Consider the following 16,272-nt stretch of genomic DNA (forward strand, 5'->3'; position numbering starts at 1 on the left):
AAATGGGCCGGTACTCACCGGTACTGAGTACCGGCACTTCTCATATTTATCGCTCTGAGTACCGGCACTTCTCTACTGCCCTAGAGAGTACCGGTACTGATGAAAAGGTAGGCTCATTAGCTGTGCTGGTGAGCAGGAGTGGCACGTGTTTCCGGCAGCCAAGGCGCCGCTTCTGTAGCCCCGATCTGAGCCCCAGCTTTAGCTATTCAGCAGGGCTCGTTTGAATAGTGTCCGGTGCTCGCCATCACGCTGTGCTTGACAGAGCATGGTCGAGATTCATTTTACCTGCTAGTGTGCTTCAGGTAGTGAAAAGTTAGTGCAGGGTAATAATTTAAACAGAGAAATGTTATCAGGGGCAAGGGGGCGGATTGTAACACTTCCCATATTTTCTCTCGATCAGAGGGTTAAAGCCCAGACAATGCCATCGAAGAGGCCCCTGGAGCGCTCATCTAACTGCTTTCTGCACTGAGGCACCTACCTTCCTGACTCACTGAAGAAGAAGAGACAGGCTAGCGATCCCAGCGGTGCCGCGCCAGCAGTTCATCTCGGTGGATCGTTCTGACAGCTATAAAGAGATTCAGGTAAATCAGATATTAATTTATTAATCTCCTGCTGCTGACATTTAAAATGTTTGTTACGAAAATGATTAAGGGGCTCCAGCACGGTTTAGGGCCTTGCAAATGGGCACACTAGAGTTGTCTGTCTGAGCTGAAAATGCGCTACGTTTGGTCTAAACTAGCAGTTTTGATGATTTATTTGTAGTTCAAAGTATTTAACATCCCTCCTTGACAGTGACACTACGAAGCAGCAGCCTTTCTTTTCCCAGCACAGTTAGACTTGCTAAGTCAGAGATAAGTCATGTGATTATTGTTCCTGCTGGAGAGAGGTCAGAGTTTTCTCTACTGACAGATTTCACTCCCACCATTAAGTAGTGTAGAGGGTTAATATGCCTCCTTCAAAAAAGTATATTGTGTTGTACTGTATTGTATGTGGATAGCTCAGTGAGTTGCTATTTTTGTCACAGAGATCTCTTTGTTTCATGTGGTTAGGCCGCACCTGAAGCTGAGGTTGGGGTGGAGGGTGCTGAGTTTTTTTAGAAATAAAATAATAGCTTCAAAAGCACCTGCTGCAGAGTTTGACTTCATTGTTGCTCAAATGAGTGTGAATTCTGATATTTGTCTATTTCCATTGACTTCATTCCATGATTTTGGTTGCAAGAAAGTGCCACTCCAAGTGTTACACATCTAGTTGTTGCCTGACTCTCGTAAATCCACTGAATCTATGAAAATGTCACACATAAGCAATCTGATACATTAGCAGCTATACTCAAAAGGGTGTCATTTCTGATATTTATATGATTCCCTCGTTTTCATTGCTTAATTTTGCTAGCGAGAAAGTGTCACTCATAGTCGTTGAAATGTCACTCATAATTGCAATGAAAATATGAAAATGTCACACATAGCAATCTGAAAACTTGGCAGCTATGGGGTCCATTCAGGCCCTGTGCTGTCAATCACATTCACACTATCCTCTGCATTTGCGCAAACACAGGAATCATGGCAGTCCCCAGGCAGTGGAAATTAAAAAAGCCATGGTGAAGACTATAACATGGCTTTTAACATACCAAAGTATTTTGTGTGTCTGCTTATGTTTGTGTGTTTGCCTGCATTTGTATGCCTGTTTTTTGTAAGAATAAGTGAGAGAGAGAGAGAATCAAGACACTCTCAGGAGGTATTTTAAAGAAAATGGGTGGCACTTTGTGTGTACATGACTGCTCGGCAACAAAGGTTCATAAATAATGTAGTAGGGAGGGTTGGTGGGTGAGTGAGTGAGTGGATGGATGAGTGAGCAAGGGTGAATGTATAGATGGATGAATGGATGGATGAGTGAATGAATGGATGGATGGGTGAAAGAGGGTGGATGATTGTATAAAAGGGCGGATGATGGGTGGATAAGTGAAAGATTGGATGGATGGATGAAAGAGAGGGAGGATGGATGAAAGGGTGGATGATGGATGAGTGATAGGAGGGATTGAGTGAAAGGGTGGATGGAATGAAAGGGTGGATGGTATAAAGGGGTGAAAGGGTTGATGGATAGTTGAGCGAAAGGATTGATGGATGAGTGAAAGGGTGGATAAAGAGATGGATGAGTGAAAGGATGAATGGATAGGTTTAAAGATGAATGGATGGATAGGTTTGGATATGAAGGGTGGACAGACAGAATGGTGAAAAACTGAATGATGGATGAAAGACTGAATAGACAATAGAATGTAAAGGTTAAATGGGGGACATCAGCAGGTAAATGGTAGGATGAAAGGATGAATGGATAGATCGATGGAAGAGACATGAGATATCTTCTGAGGAGGGTCGTGATGATTTGCTTCATTTGCTTTGTGCCTTAAGAGCTTTGGTTCAAAGTGGGGGTATTTTCAGTTTCTTCCTACTCATGTGCTCAAAAATACATAGTGTTGTGCCAAACAACAGCAATTAACAGTAAGGCATTAACAAGGTGCAACTATTGCAAAAAAAGGAAATGTTAACATATTATAGCATTTCTCTTTCATTTTGTGTAATGAGTTAACCTGTTTTGTGTATATAAACACATTTATCATGTGTTTTGGTGTGTGCTGCAACTATTATAGAAGTCGTTAAGTATCATCATGTCTTGCTCTTAGCCCCGCCCCTAGCCCCGCCCACTCACCACGCCTCTAGCTCATTTTAATGAGTACCTGCACTTATTTTTTCCCATTTAAAGCACTGCTCACACATACCACCCGAGGACAATATCAAACACTGCCACCACAACTTAAATACACACATGGATCACTACTATTTCTAAAATGTGCAGAACATCTCATAGTCCACTTACACCCAACCACAACTTACTATAAGAACAATATGAACATAGACCCCACCCCTACACTGACCACGCAAACTCAGGTGAATCCTTGCTAACCAGGACACAGGGGACACAGTGGTAACAAAACTTGAGCCCCCCTCCCCCACTACAAAGTACATGGAGGGAGCCCCTGGAGCTCGCCCTGCCCCCCACCGTGGAGCTGTTGGTGCTTTTGTTACGTCACTAAGGGGACACCACTTCAATTGACACCCATTCCACAACTTGACGCCTTTAGGATACCACATTAAAATTCCGTGTGTATTTTTTTTTTTTTGCAGTTTTATATACTACGAACTCGGCCCAATGGCATCAAAGCGCTTTACATGAGCACCAGTTACGTTACACTCGGTCATTCTTAGGCAGGCGCGCAACACCCATTGGACTCATAGGGCTTCAGCCCCCCCCCCGTCGTGTGTGGCAGCCCGGGATGAGACAGCTTCCCAGCGCACACACAGCCGCACCTGAGCACTTCACGGGTCTTTAAAAGACCATTTGCATGTTAATGAGGCCTCGCTGTTGTTTCACCCCTTCTAAGAGCCCCTGCAGCGCCACTCTGCCTATGGTTTAAAAGATTCAGCCCCCCCCCCCGAAATTATTCTTAGCCCCCCCCGAGATTTGGCTCTAGTTGCGCCTCTTAGGCACAGAGACATTCAGGGGCAGATTTATGTTTGACTTGCGCCTCATTTACGCCGCCGTTGCGTCACTTTTATGACGCAGCAGCGGCGCAAATCCTGCGCCATGGTGCGGGGTATTTACAACATGACGCATCTGGGAGATGCGTCACGTTGTAAAGCCCTGCGCCACATGTAGGCGTTCCAGGGCAGGTGGGGGCGTTCCGGCGCAGGAACGCCTCCTAAAAGTGGCTGAGTGAAATCTACAAGATTTCACTCAGTCACTTTTGAGCCCATGCTGCGTCAAAACCCTGCGCCTGCTTGAAGGATGCGTAAGGATTGACGCAGCATTGTGCAGATAGGGCCCCCCAGAGCATTGCTGGAGCTGCGTCGCGCTTGCGACGCAACTCCAGCAATGCGCCACTTTTACGGCACAGATGCGTGACGCATCTGTGCCGTTTTTGCCCCATGGTGCGCCGCATTATAAATGCGGCGCATCCATGATGGTGGAGCTGGGGCGCAAAATAACTGGCGCATCCCTGCTGATATGCAGGGATGCGTCAGTTATTATAAATATGCCCCTAAGTGGTTTGGCCAGAATCACAGGATGTTAAGCCGGCGCTGGGACACAAACCTAGTTCCCCACTTCCAAAGTGGGTTCTGGCGGTAACGCCACATCAACTCTCCATAGGTGCTGTATACGTCTAGGGAAAGTGAGATTGGCCTGCAGGTGAGAGTGCCACAGTAAGAAGTAGAGGCTCGTGTGTATTGTGAAATTGGTTAATTGTCAACAAGCAGGATGACACGAATGGCCCACGGAAGAAGTTGGAAAAATGAGCATACGTGGATGGACACAGGGACACAAAGTAACACGTTCAATCCCACCAAAGGAGAGCGTGCAGGAAGAAAATAAACTACTTCTGAGCAAAAATGTATCCTTCAGAAAGCCATAGCTCCGTGAAGCCGTACCAATGGCACACGTGTTATACAAATACTAAGGGGCAGATTTATGATAACTGGCGCATCCCTGCATATCAGCAGGGATGCGCCAGTTATTATGCGCCACAGCTGCGCCACCATGGATGCGCCGCATTTATAATGCGGCGCACCATGGGGCAAAAACGACACAGATGCGTGACGCATCTGTGCCGTAAAAGTGGCGCATTGCTGGAGTTGCGTCGCAAGCGCGACGCAGCTCCAGCAATGCTCTGGGGGGCCCTATCTGTATAATGCTGCGTCAATCCTTACGCCTGCTTCAAGCAGGCGCAGGGTTTTGACGCAGCATGGGCCTAAAAGTGACTGAGTGAAATCTTGTAGATTTGACTCAGCCACTTTTAGGAGGCGTTCCTGCGCCGGAACGCCCCCACCTGCCCTGGAACGCCTACATGTGGCGCAGGTATTGTGAAATTGGTCAATTGTCAACAAGCAGGATGACACGAATGGCCCACGGAAGAAGTTGGAAAAATGAGCATACGTGGATGGACACAGGGACACAAAGTAACACGTTCAATCCCACCAAAGGAGAGCGTGCAGGAAGAAAATAAACTACTTCTGAGCAAAAATGTATCCTTCAGAAAGCCATAGCTCCGTGAAGCCGTACCAATGGCACACGTGTTATACAAATACTAAGGGGCAGATTTATGATAACTGGCGCATCCCTGCATATCAGCAGGGATGCGCCAGTTATTATGCGCCACAGCTGCGCCACCATGGATGCGCCGCATTTATAATGCGGCGCACCATGGGGCAAAAACGGCACAGATGCGTGACGCATCTGTGCCGTAAAAGTGGCGCATTGCTGGAGTTGCGTCGCAAGCGCAACGCAGCTCCAGCAATGCTCTGGGGGGCCCTATCTGTATAATGCTGCGTCAATCCTTACGCCTGCTTCAAGCAGGCGCAGGGTTTTTGACGCAGCATGGGCCTAAAAGTGACTGAGTGAAATCTTGTAGATTTGACTCAGCCACTTTTAGGAGGCGTTCCTGCGCCGGAACGCCCCCACCTGCCCTGGAACGCCTACATGTGGCGCAGGGCTTTACAACGTGACGCATCTCCCAGATGCGTCACGTAAATACCCCGCACCATGGCGCAGGATTTGCGCCGCTGCTGCGTCACAAAAGTGACGCAACGGCGGCGCAAAGGTGGCGCAAGTGCAACATAAATCTGCCCCTTAGTAACCGAAGCGTAGTTAAATGTAGTCTCCCAATGTGACGTATAAGTCAGAGGTGTTACAATTCCCCCTCCCGCACGATATAATATACGTTTTATAATACTTTAATGTCGTTTGTCCTGTTCAACTGTATGCCTCCCTGATCAGAAACTTTGTACAGGGAGATTGTAATTTGAAACTGAAGTGCTATGGTTTTGGTATGCTGCACGGGAGAACATTTAATAGCCTATATTTACATAAAAAGAAGTACATGCATCAATGCATCTTCTCATAAGGACAATACAAACAAGCATTTGTAGTGCAATAGGTCTCGCATTTACGCGAGTTTAAGCTATTGACATTATAATTGACAATGCCCTTTATTTAGATTTTAAAAACCAAAACATAAATAAAATGCATTTTTATTTTCAATGCCCATAGCTCAAATTCGCGCAAATGCGAGACCTATTGCATTGCAAATGCTTGTTAGATACAGGAAGTGGTTGGTAGTGTTACATTTAACTTCACGAGCACCGTTGTAGCTGCGCCACTCCCTGTCACACGCGAGCTGCACCGAGGAGGTGCTGCACGCGATGGAGCAGTATTTGTGAGCAGTCTGTTGGCACCCGCGGGCCGTGTCTCGCACCTAGGCGACCAGAGCTGGAGCCGATGACTAGGAAGTCGATAACCACGGGCTAGGAGAGGTGTTGGTAGAGAGGTGTCGCCTGGGGCGGGGTTAATAGTTAACCGCACAGTCAGAGCGCTCGGGCTGAGACCCGGGACATGAGACTGGCGGGGTCTGAGGGCTGAGAAGGAAGTGCGGGGATAGGACTCTCCGAGGGTTCTGGGACCGCGGGCCGAGCCCGTGCCGAGAGTTTGGCCATGGCGAGCCAGGAGGAATCACTGCCGCTCCAGGAGTACGTCAGCCACCTGAGCCCGTCCTCCCTGCCCAGGATCGTGCGGATCTGCTGCGGGGTCTACTTCCAGGGTAAGTGGTGTAATCGCGCTGTCTTTGGAAGGAATCATACAGTACTGCAGTATGGGGGGAGGGGGGCTCAGAATAACTTTGAAAATGTTTTTCTTTTTCTATTAAGGTTTCCTCCTGCGGCGCCTGCTCGCCTCTGTCCACTGATAAGACTGATCGCCTCTTTTTGGGCATAAGTCCGGAGACACTTTTTTATTTTTTCACTTTTCCACACTTTAGCTGTAATTTGGTGGATTGTTTTTGACCCTGAGCTGTTCTGTTGGAGGGTAATATAAGAGACACATTTGGTGAGGCAATATACGTAATGCCCAGTGTTGCACTTAGGAGTATACATGCCTAGACGTACACACGTTTTGCAAGAGAAACTGCACCTCATTTATTTATTTACCTGCTGTAAAAGTAACATATTGAACAACAGGCTAGTGCCTCCTTTTGAGCTATTAGGTCCCTTCCGGCATTATTATACGCTGATGATTGTGTTTTAATGTCGAGAACAGGGGTGGGACTGCAAAGGCTTTTAATCAGTTTTAATAATTTTATGAGCGACCTTGGGTTAAAAACAAATGTTGCAAAATGACATGTAATGGTGGTGGGCAAACTTCCCTCAAAAACCTTTTATATAAAGAATGAAAAATTGCTCCAGGTGCCAACCTTTTCTTATCTAGGCATTCTTTTTAATGAAAAAAATACCTGGTCTCACCTAGTTGATGCAAGGATTGGAGGTTTTAATAAAAACGTGGAGGCCATTTTTAGATTTATAAAAAAACTAGGCTCTCGCCCCATAAAAGCCATTATAGATATTTACAAAGCACGTACGTGCGCTGTCACCTTGTACGGTGCCGGGGCCTGGGGTTGTTGCAACACTTTAGGTCTTTAGAAAGTAGAAAACATGATTTTAAAACGTGTGTTGACAGTACCCAAAAGCACTCCTGCTATTATCTGTCACAATGAATTGGGTCTAACACCATTATCCTTTCGTATTCAACTAGCACCCTTGCTGTTATGGCATAACATCTGGGTAAAAGAGGAACCCGTTTTAGATCGAGATATAATTACGGATTGCTTGAATCTGGATCATGTAAAAAAAAATACCCTGGTTGTCTTATATACAAGAACAATTGGAGAAGCTCGAACTGAAGGATTGTTTTGACACCCCTGGAAATATATCCACAATCCCAAGAGCCAAGCTGAAAAGAGATGTTCTTTCCCATTTAAAGCTTGCCAGAGATAGACAAGAGATGGTAAAAGAAAAGGTCGTAGAGCACTCATTGTTAGTAAGCTCACCAGGAATTGAATCTTACTTCTCTTTTTATTTTAACCACACCAAAATGTTTTATCTGATTCGGTTTAGGATGGGCATTTCTCATCTCTTAGTCTCATATCCACGTGATACATACTGCAACGCCAAACTAGAATTGTGTCCATGTGATTCGGCGTCTATACAGAGCACTTTGCATTTTATGTTTTTCTGTAAACTTTATCTTAAACCAAGACTTTCTTTTTTAAAACCATTGTTAAGATTTTTAAATATAAGAAAGTGTTGGCCCGTATTAAACTATTTGCATCTTTTAAATGATAAATTTACCTGTTTAATGATTTATAAGTACATCTCCGCTGCAGTACGGCTTCGTAACATTGTCGGAAAATGATTTTCTTTTTCCTTTTTTTTCTGTGTATTGATCATGTCAGCAAAATTTCAATTGTATTGTTTTAATTGCTCTGAAACATTGTTCTTTTATGTGTTCTTTTATGGCTGGTACACAGCCGAATAAAGATTTTGACTGACTGACTGGCATTTCAAAGCGTATTTTACCTTTTATTAAAAATATACAGGGCTGGTGGTAGATAGATGGACTCCTTTGTAGGTTGAATGGTATCTTGTTGCAAGGTGCTGGTTTACAGGTTTCAAAGGCCTTGATGTTTCTCACCAACTAAACATATGTAATCATTTTAGCTCTTCTGTTTTTTGATAGTCAAAACTACCATGAAATGGGTCGAAATTTTTTTTTTTTTTGGAGTACAACTTTCAACTCTTTGGTTGCATGGTTAAATTTTGTGCATACGTGTTTGTGTCTATTCTAACCAATCCTAAAACCATGTGTCCATTTGTAATAATACTTCTGTTAAGTTCTGTGTTTTAGTTTCAGTCTGATGAAATTAGGATTTGCTGGTTAATTTGACTGCTGGACTAATGTATGATTTTAGTTTCTGTTGATCAGAGCTCTCAGTATTTTCTGGGTTTGGTTTGTAATGATTTAATTAATCTGATGATAAGGTCTTGTTAGGCCCGGCACCTTTTGATGTGATTTCCCCTGTCTTTTTGCGTTTGACCTCCTGTTTTTGACTATTTGCTGCATTTCGTTTTTGCTGGTTTTAGGACTCTCGGCACTTTACCACTGCTGGCCATTGCTAAAGTGCAAGGGCTCCCTGTGTAAATTGTATTTGTGATTGGTTTAACCATGATTGCCATTTTTGATTTACTAATAAGTCCCTAGTAATGTGCACCAGGTGTACCCAGGGCCTGCAAAACCAAATGCTAGTAGTGGGCCTGCACCAGTGATTGTGCTATACACACAAGTAGCCCTGCAAACCTGTCTCAGACCTGCCACTACAGTGTCTGTTTGTGCAGATTTAAACTGCCATTTTGGCCGTGCAAGTGCACCCACTTGCCAGGCCCAAACCTTCCTTTTTATTACATAAGTCACTCCTAAGATAGGTCCAAAGTAGCCCCATGGGCAAGGTGCAGTGTTTTTAAAAGGTAGTACATATACTGATGTGTTTTACATGTCCTAATAATAAAATCCTGCTAATTACGTTTTGTCACTATTGCAAAGCCTATCTCTCCCATAGAGTAACTTGGGTATTGCTTTGAAATATATTTTAAGTGTAATTTCCCATTGGGTGTAGATAGAGATTTGGAGTTTGGGGTATCTGAACTCACAATTTAAAAATACATCTTTTGGTAAAGTTAGTTTTTAAATTGTGTATTTGAAAATGCCACTTTTAAAAAGTGGGCATTTTATTGCTTAACCATTCTGTACAACTGCCTGTCATATTGCATATCCTGATAGGCCATCAACAGGCTAATGGTCCTTCCTGAGCTAGAGTCGTGGCAGGAGTTGTCAATGACACATGAATAGGGATGTGCCTGCTCTCACACAAAGCTGTCTCCACCTTCCTGTAGTGTTTCTGGAGCCAGGTCAGGGAAACGCAGGGTCTTGTGCACTACAAAGACTTTCCTATGAAGTTTGCCTACTTCAAAGGCAGAAAGGGGTAAAAGTACTGGATCTCTGACACCCCAAAATCAAAACACTTTTGGGACTAAAGGACCTTCTGCCAAGAAGAAGAGCTGGATGCTGTAGGGATTAACACTCTGCCTGTTGCTCTATTGTGCTGTACTGCTGCTTGCTGCTTCTGTCCTGGAAGTGAAAGGGCTGGACTTTGCTTTCTTCATACTGCTTACAAGGTTCTCCAAGGGCTTGTGTGTGCTTGACTCCTGTTAAGAAGTCTCAGAGCCATCAAATACTTCACACATCAGTGCCTGGGCTCTTCTGCGGTAAGTCCTGACTTGCCAAGGGATGCCACATCTAGTCCCTGTTCCCTTGGAAGTGGAAACTGGTGAACTGAAGGATAAAATCCACGCATCGACTCCCAGCATCTGTTTTTATCGACACAAAGCTACAAACCTCGATGCATCACCGCTGCCAACCCCAAATCACGGTTCCTGATCGGCGCATTGACAACAGTTTTCACCGCAGGCCCCAGCCTTCTGTCGCAACACTTTAGAAGAACCGCAGCAGCGTGAGTTGTGAGCACCGCATCACCAAAGTCCACGATGCACTGCTCCATCTCGGATGCAGCACTTGCCTCATCACTGTAGAATGACACAGTGCATCTGTATTTTCGATGGATCGTCTCTGTGCGCCGATTTGTTCATTTGCATTGCCCAGCAGTAAGAAACCGGGGCCTCATGTCCGGAGATTGACACATCACCTCATCTTCCAGTAAGGAACAGATGCACCCCCTCCCCTGACAGTAAGGAAGTTGATGCGTGGATTCCTAATGCATAGCAGTAGGGAACCAACCTTCCCGGCAGTAAGGAATGAGCACAGCACCTCCCCTGGGAGTAAGGAACCGACGCGTCACTTTGCTTTACCAGTGCCTCACCTCCCCTGTGCCTTGCATCGTCTTTGAATTTTCATGCATCCAGGCTACATTGTGCTAAAAAAGACGCATCTATAGATTTCTATGGACCACTTTTGCTTAATCTTTGAAAAGCGATATCTTAACTTGTGTATCTTGGATTTCTGTTGTTTTGGTCTTGTTTTATTCAGGCTCTTTATCTAAACTGGTGTGGACTCCTTTTGTAGTGTTTTCACTATATTACTGTGTGTGTATGTACAGTTACTTTACACATTGCCCCTGAGATAAGTCTCACTGCTTGGGTCAAGATACTAAGTGGGTGAGCAGGGGATTATCTTAGCTGTGTGACATCCTTACCATGCATGTAGTGAGGGTCCCTACCTAGACAGGGTGCAAACCACTGCCAACGAGAGACCCATTTCTAACAGGTCTAATGTAATCTAATTCCCTATGGGTGGTGGTTCACCTAAAATATCATCTTCTCAACAATGGTGGCTACTTTCCATGTGTCCAGGTCTTGACAACATTGATAGGTTGTGAAAGTTAATTGTGGAGTAGAGACTTGTTACCAGCACCACTGGTTTGGCAAGTGGCCTACAGGCCCTTTCTGGAAACTCCATGTGGTCTGTAAGGACAGGGGTCCCTCACTACCTTCTATTTAGAGATGTGTGTTTGGGCGGGTCGGGTGGTACTGCGTGGTGTGTTTGCATGTACATGAGGCATCAGGAACACCTGAAATTACCATTTGGATAGCTATAGGCCTTCCCAGCATCTTTCTTCCCTTGTTCCATGGCATGTCCCTCTACGCTTTTTCTTTGTCCCTTCTTTGCACAGACAATTGTAGCAGAGGTTGTTTTGTGTCCCGCCAGTGGCGTAACGAAACGTGAGGGGGCCCCCCTGCAAGGTACGTGGAGGGGCTCCCTCCGGACACAATCAGGAGCTTTCCGCAGGCCCGTAGCCAGAATGATAATTTTAGGGGTGCACGGCCCTCAGCTATTATGAAACATTAATGCTATACGTATATTCTTTCCCAAGTATTTGTAGGGGAAATGTACAGTATGCAAGATTTGAAATTGCACATTGCTTTTGGGTGCTTTTTCAAACAACAGAAATTCTATCTTGGTTGGGTTGAGCTTCTGCTAGGTGCTGGGCATCCAGGTTTGCATGATATGCAGGCAGAGTTTGAGGCACTGGATGTTAGAACTGGAGGAGACTTTCAAGTAAAACTGTGTATCATCGGTGTGTTGAAGGAAGCTGAGAGGTCCAGAAATATCAGGAGGCAGTGGTAACTTTATCTGGGATTAGGAGGGCATTGTTTACGACGTGTAAGGTAGTAGTCTCAAAGCTACAGCATGATCTGAAGCCAGACTGGTAGTCGTACATAGGTAAATGGCTTCATTTTCAAGTGCAAGGCATTCACAAATGGTTACCATGCAATAGTAAATTAATTTAATTATGCACAGACCCTTGGCTAATGTTAAAGTCTACTCCTCCTGTCCCTAAACTGCAAGAAGTGGGACTCAGAAACTTTCTGGCGGCTTTCTGCCTGGAGGACTGACAGACCGGGAACGCCGCCAGAGCTCTGTCATAGATGTCAAATCGCCAGTCGTGCTGGGATGTGAGGCAGTGTGCTCCCAACCCCCCTTCTGTCGATCTCGACTTTCTTGTTTGCCCCATTGAAGGAGATATGACTTCTAGAAACGTTTCTATGTCTGAACATAGAGGGCTACACCATGCCAAACAGCATCCGATCAACCTTGAGGCCTTCCAAGGCATGGCCTTCAAACTTCGCCCGCTCTCTTTCCCGCCTTCGTCGACAATCGCACCGTGATTCCGCTCATAAGCAACCCACTGTCATCAAACACCACTTCAGATCCAGCTTGCCCCGCCGATGACTCTTCGGAGACTACATTTTCCCCATAAAACTTTCTAAGTCAGAAGGTTTACTTTCTAAGTCAGAAGGTAAACCTTCCACTGGCAGGAACCTAGTCCCTGCCTCCGACCCATGCTCCATCACGGTCGTCCTTAACTTTTGATTTTAAACTGGTCTAACACGATCAGATGCCCACGATTGACGCTTATTCGTATCTCCGGTTCTACTTATTGGACTTTTATCGCTTTGGTATAGTCTTGTTTATTAAACTTTACTATATTTTCCTAAATTGGCTTGGGATTTTTGTTTTGTTGTGTTTTCACTTTATTATTGTTTGAGTACTGCATAAATACTTTACACATTACCTCAAAGGTAAGACTGACTGTTGTGTGGCAAGCTATCAGAGAGTTAAGCATAGGTTTATTTAGTGACTCCAGTGGTTTATGCTGATAAGGTTTGTGATTATTATTTGAGGTGGGTTTTCACTCTCTCAACCAATACTCCAAGTTCTTACAGCAAGCAAAACTGGGAAACCAAGGCTGCTGAGATTTTGTTAAATTCAATCATGGTTAGGTATTCAAGGCACTGTCTTAGCAATGTTGGTTTAGACTGCCTTGAATACCCACCTCTGTAAAATCCATTATGACAGATGTTAATTGTGAATGATGCCACCAGATCTAAAAGAATATGGACACTGACAGCCAGCATACACCTCTCTTCTCAGGTTACCCAGATTCAACAGCACTATCAGTCCCATTCTATAGTGTGGAAGAAAGTCTGCATATACATCATGGGGAAGGTCATGCTGTGCTATGCGATACTGATTTGAGACCAAGATGCCCAAATCTAAAGCTTATTTTGAAATGGGAAGGAGATAAATAGTGTGGTAGTTGCAAAGGTCTATCGAATCAAGGGGTCACTTCATTTTCCTATCCTCTCCCACTTTGATTTATTTCCTCCCATCTTTGCCGGTTGTCCTGCCTCTTCCTTGACAGCATTGTGTTTGTTCTTCTCTCGCAACTTGTTCTCTGCAGTCCATCACTGTGGTCCTTCAGCCCAGTCAAGTCATTTTCTCACCCAGATTACTTATGACACTGTGGTTGAGTGTATATTTCTCACCCAGATTACTTATGACACTGTGGTTGAGTGTATAGCTCAATGGTGTGAGGGCAAATAAATCACTGAAATATTTGCAACAGAATGTAAAAGAAGCAACACATAAGGTTTCTCTCATAGGGTGCAAGGGACAGAAGCAACAGCATTTTAAGCATAACTCATATGCAGTAATTGTACTGCACAGATAGCAGCATTGCAGGCTTCTTGGCAACACAAACCAGATAGAACACAGGCTAGAAGGTGAGATTTAATCACACAGAGAAGAGGTATACCTTAGGCAGCAGGACTAGAAGCTTCGCTCACACAAGCAGGAGTGGTAAAACACAAAAGTACCTTTGCAAGTTTTCTTCAACCATAGAAACATTGGCAGATGCAGTGTAACCTTTCCTCAGAATAGGACAAAAAAGGCACAATATAGACAGCAACTATAACAAGCACTGGCAAAGCCAATAGGTCTTGCCTATACAAAAGCGATTGGCTTTGGCAATGCAGTTTTGCCATGTTGTATGCCAGTGTGGCTGCGATCCAGCGTGGCTACAAGTTAGTGGCAGGGATGTCCTAGAGTGAAGTGGGGGGGAGTTGAGTCCCGTACACTGTATTTGTTGGAGTAGAATGGAGTAGGGGGAGTAGAGTGTCATAGAGTTGAGTAGAGGGGAGTAGAGTTCACTGGTTCAGTGGCAGAGAGTGTTGTAGAGTGCAGTGTCAGAGTGCACTACCGTAGACTGGTGCAGAATGGAGTGTAGTGTGGTGGAATAGTGTAGACTGGACTGAGGTAGTGGGGTGGACTGGACTGGAGTAGATTGGGATAGAGTGGGTTGGATTAAGTGGAGTGGAGTGGATTGGCATGGGGTGGATTAGATTGGATTACATAAAGTGGATTGAATTGAGGTAGATTGGATTAGGTGGGGTGAACAGATTGGGGTGGATTGGATTGAGGTGGATTGAATTTGGGTGGGGTGGATTGGAGTGGGGTGGATTGGATTAGGGTATAGTGGTTGGATTGGAGTGGGGTGGAATGTTTTGAATTTGGAGTGGGGTAGACTGTTTTGGATTGGAGTAGGGCACATTGGAGTGGGGCTGATTGGAGTGGGGCAGATTGGAGTGGTGCAGATTGTTTTAGATTGGAGTGGGGCAGATTGTTTTGAATTGGAGTGAGCAGATTGTTTTGGATTGGAGTGGGGCACATTGGTGTGGGTCACATTGGAGTGGGGCAGATTGTTTTGGATTAGACTGGACTAGATTGGATTGGGGTTGGCTGGATTGGGATGAGGTGGATTGGATTGGAGTTGGGTAGATTGGATTGGGCTGGATTGGATTGATGTGGGGTGGACTGGATTGTGGCACATTGGAGTGTGGGTGGATTGGGGTGGGGGGATTGGAGTGGAGGGGTCTGGAGTGGGACAGATTGGAGTGGGGTGGATAAGAGTGGGGCTGTCTCTTTTGGATTGGAGTGGGGTAGACTGGAGTAAGGCAGATTAGAGTGGGGCAAATTGTTTTGGATTGGAGTGGGGCAGATTGTTTTGAATTGGAGCGGGGCAGACAGGTGGGGTAATCTGTTTGGGATTGGGGCAGATTGGAGTGGGGCAGATTGGAGTAGGGTAAATTGTTTTCAACTGGATTGGGGAAAGTTGGAGTGGTATGGATTGGAGTGGGGCAGATTGTTTTGGATTGGAGTGGATTGAAGTGTGCTGGATTGGAGTGGGGTGGATTGGATCGGGATAAAGTGGATTGGATTGGATTGGGGTAGATTGGATTGGTGTGGGGTGGATTGAATTGGAGTGCGGGGATTGTGGTGGACTGGAGTGTGGTGAATTGGGATTGAGTAGGTGGATTGGGGTGAATTAGATTGGAGTGGGGCAAATTATAGTAGGGCAGATCAGAGTGGGTGGACTGTAGTGGGCAAATTGTTGTATATTTGAGGTGGGTGGATTAAAGTGGGGCTGTCTGTTTTGAATTGGAGTGGGGCAGACTGGAGTGGGGAAAATTGGAGTAGGCAGATTGTTTTGGATTGGTGTGGGTGGATTGGACTGGGCAGATTGTTTTGGATTGGAGTGGGGCAAATTGTTTGGATTGAAGTGGGGCAGATTGTTTTGGATTGGAGTGGGGCAAATTGTTTGGACTGACGTGGGGCAGATTGTTTGGATTGAAGTAGGGCAGATTGTTTTCGATTGGAGAGGGGCAGATTGTTTGGATTGAAATGGGGCAGATTGTTTGCATTGAAGTGGAGCAGATTGTTTTGGATTGGAGTGGGGCAGATTGTTTGTACTGACGTGGGGCAGATTGTTTAGATGGAAGTGGGGCACATTATTTTGGATTGGAGTGGGGCACATTGTTTTGGATTGGAGTGGGGCAGATTGTTTTGGATTGGAGTGGGGCAGACTGGTGGGGCAAACTGTTTTGGATTGGGGCAGATTGTTTTAGATTGGAGTGGGGCAGATTGGAATAGGGTAGATTGTTTGGGAGTGGTGTGGGATGGATTGGAGTGGGGAAGATTGTTTTG

General features: G+C 45.3%; 1 protein-coding gene across 1 annotated transcript in view; it reads left to right on the forward strand.

The window, feature by feature from the left end:
* The first annotated feature begins 6,201 nt into the window (after positions 1-6,201).
* THEMIS2 (thymocyte selection associated family member 2) overlaps positions 6,202-16,272 on the forward strand; it is a 279,768-nt gene continuing 269,697 nt past the window's right edge. The window contains exon 1 of the mRNA XM_085647570.1: positions 6,202-6,643. Coding sequence (XP_085503696.1) covers positions 6,538-6,643 — 106 coding nt within the window. The 5' untranslated portion in view covers positions 6,202-6,537. The remainder of the gene's footprint in view (positions 6,644-16,272) is intronic.

Source organism: Triturus cristatus, chromosome 3_2 (assembly GCF_964204655.1).
Source record: "Triturus cristatus chromosome 3_2, aTriCri1.1, whole genome shotgun sequence".
Lineage (NCBI taxonomy): Eukaryota > Metazoa > Chordata > Amphibia > Caudata > Salamandridae > Triturus > Triturus cristatus.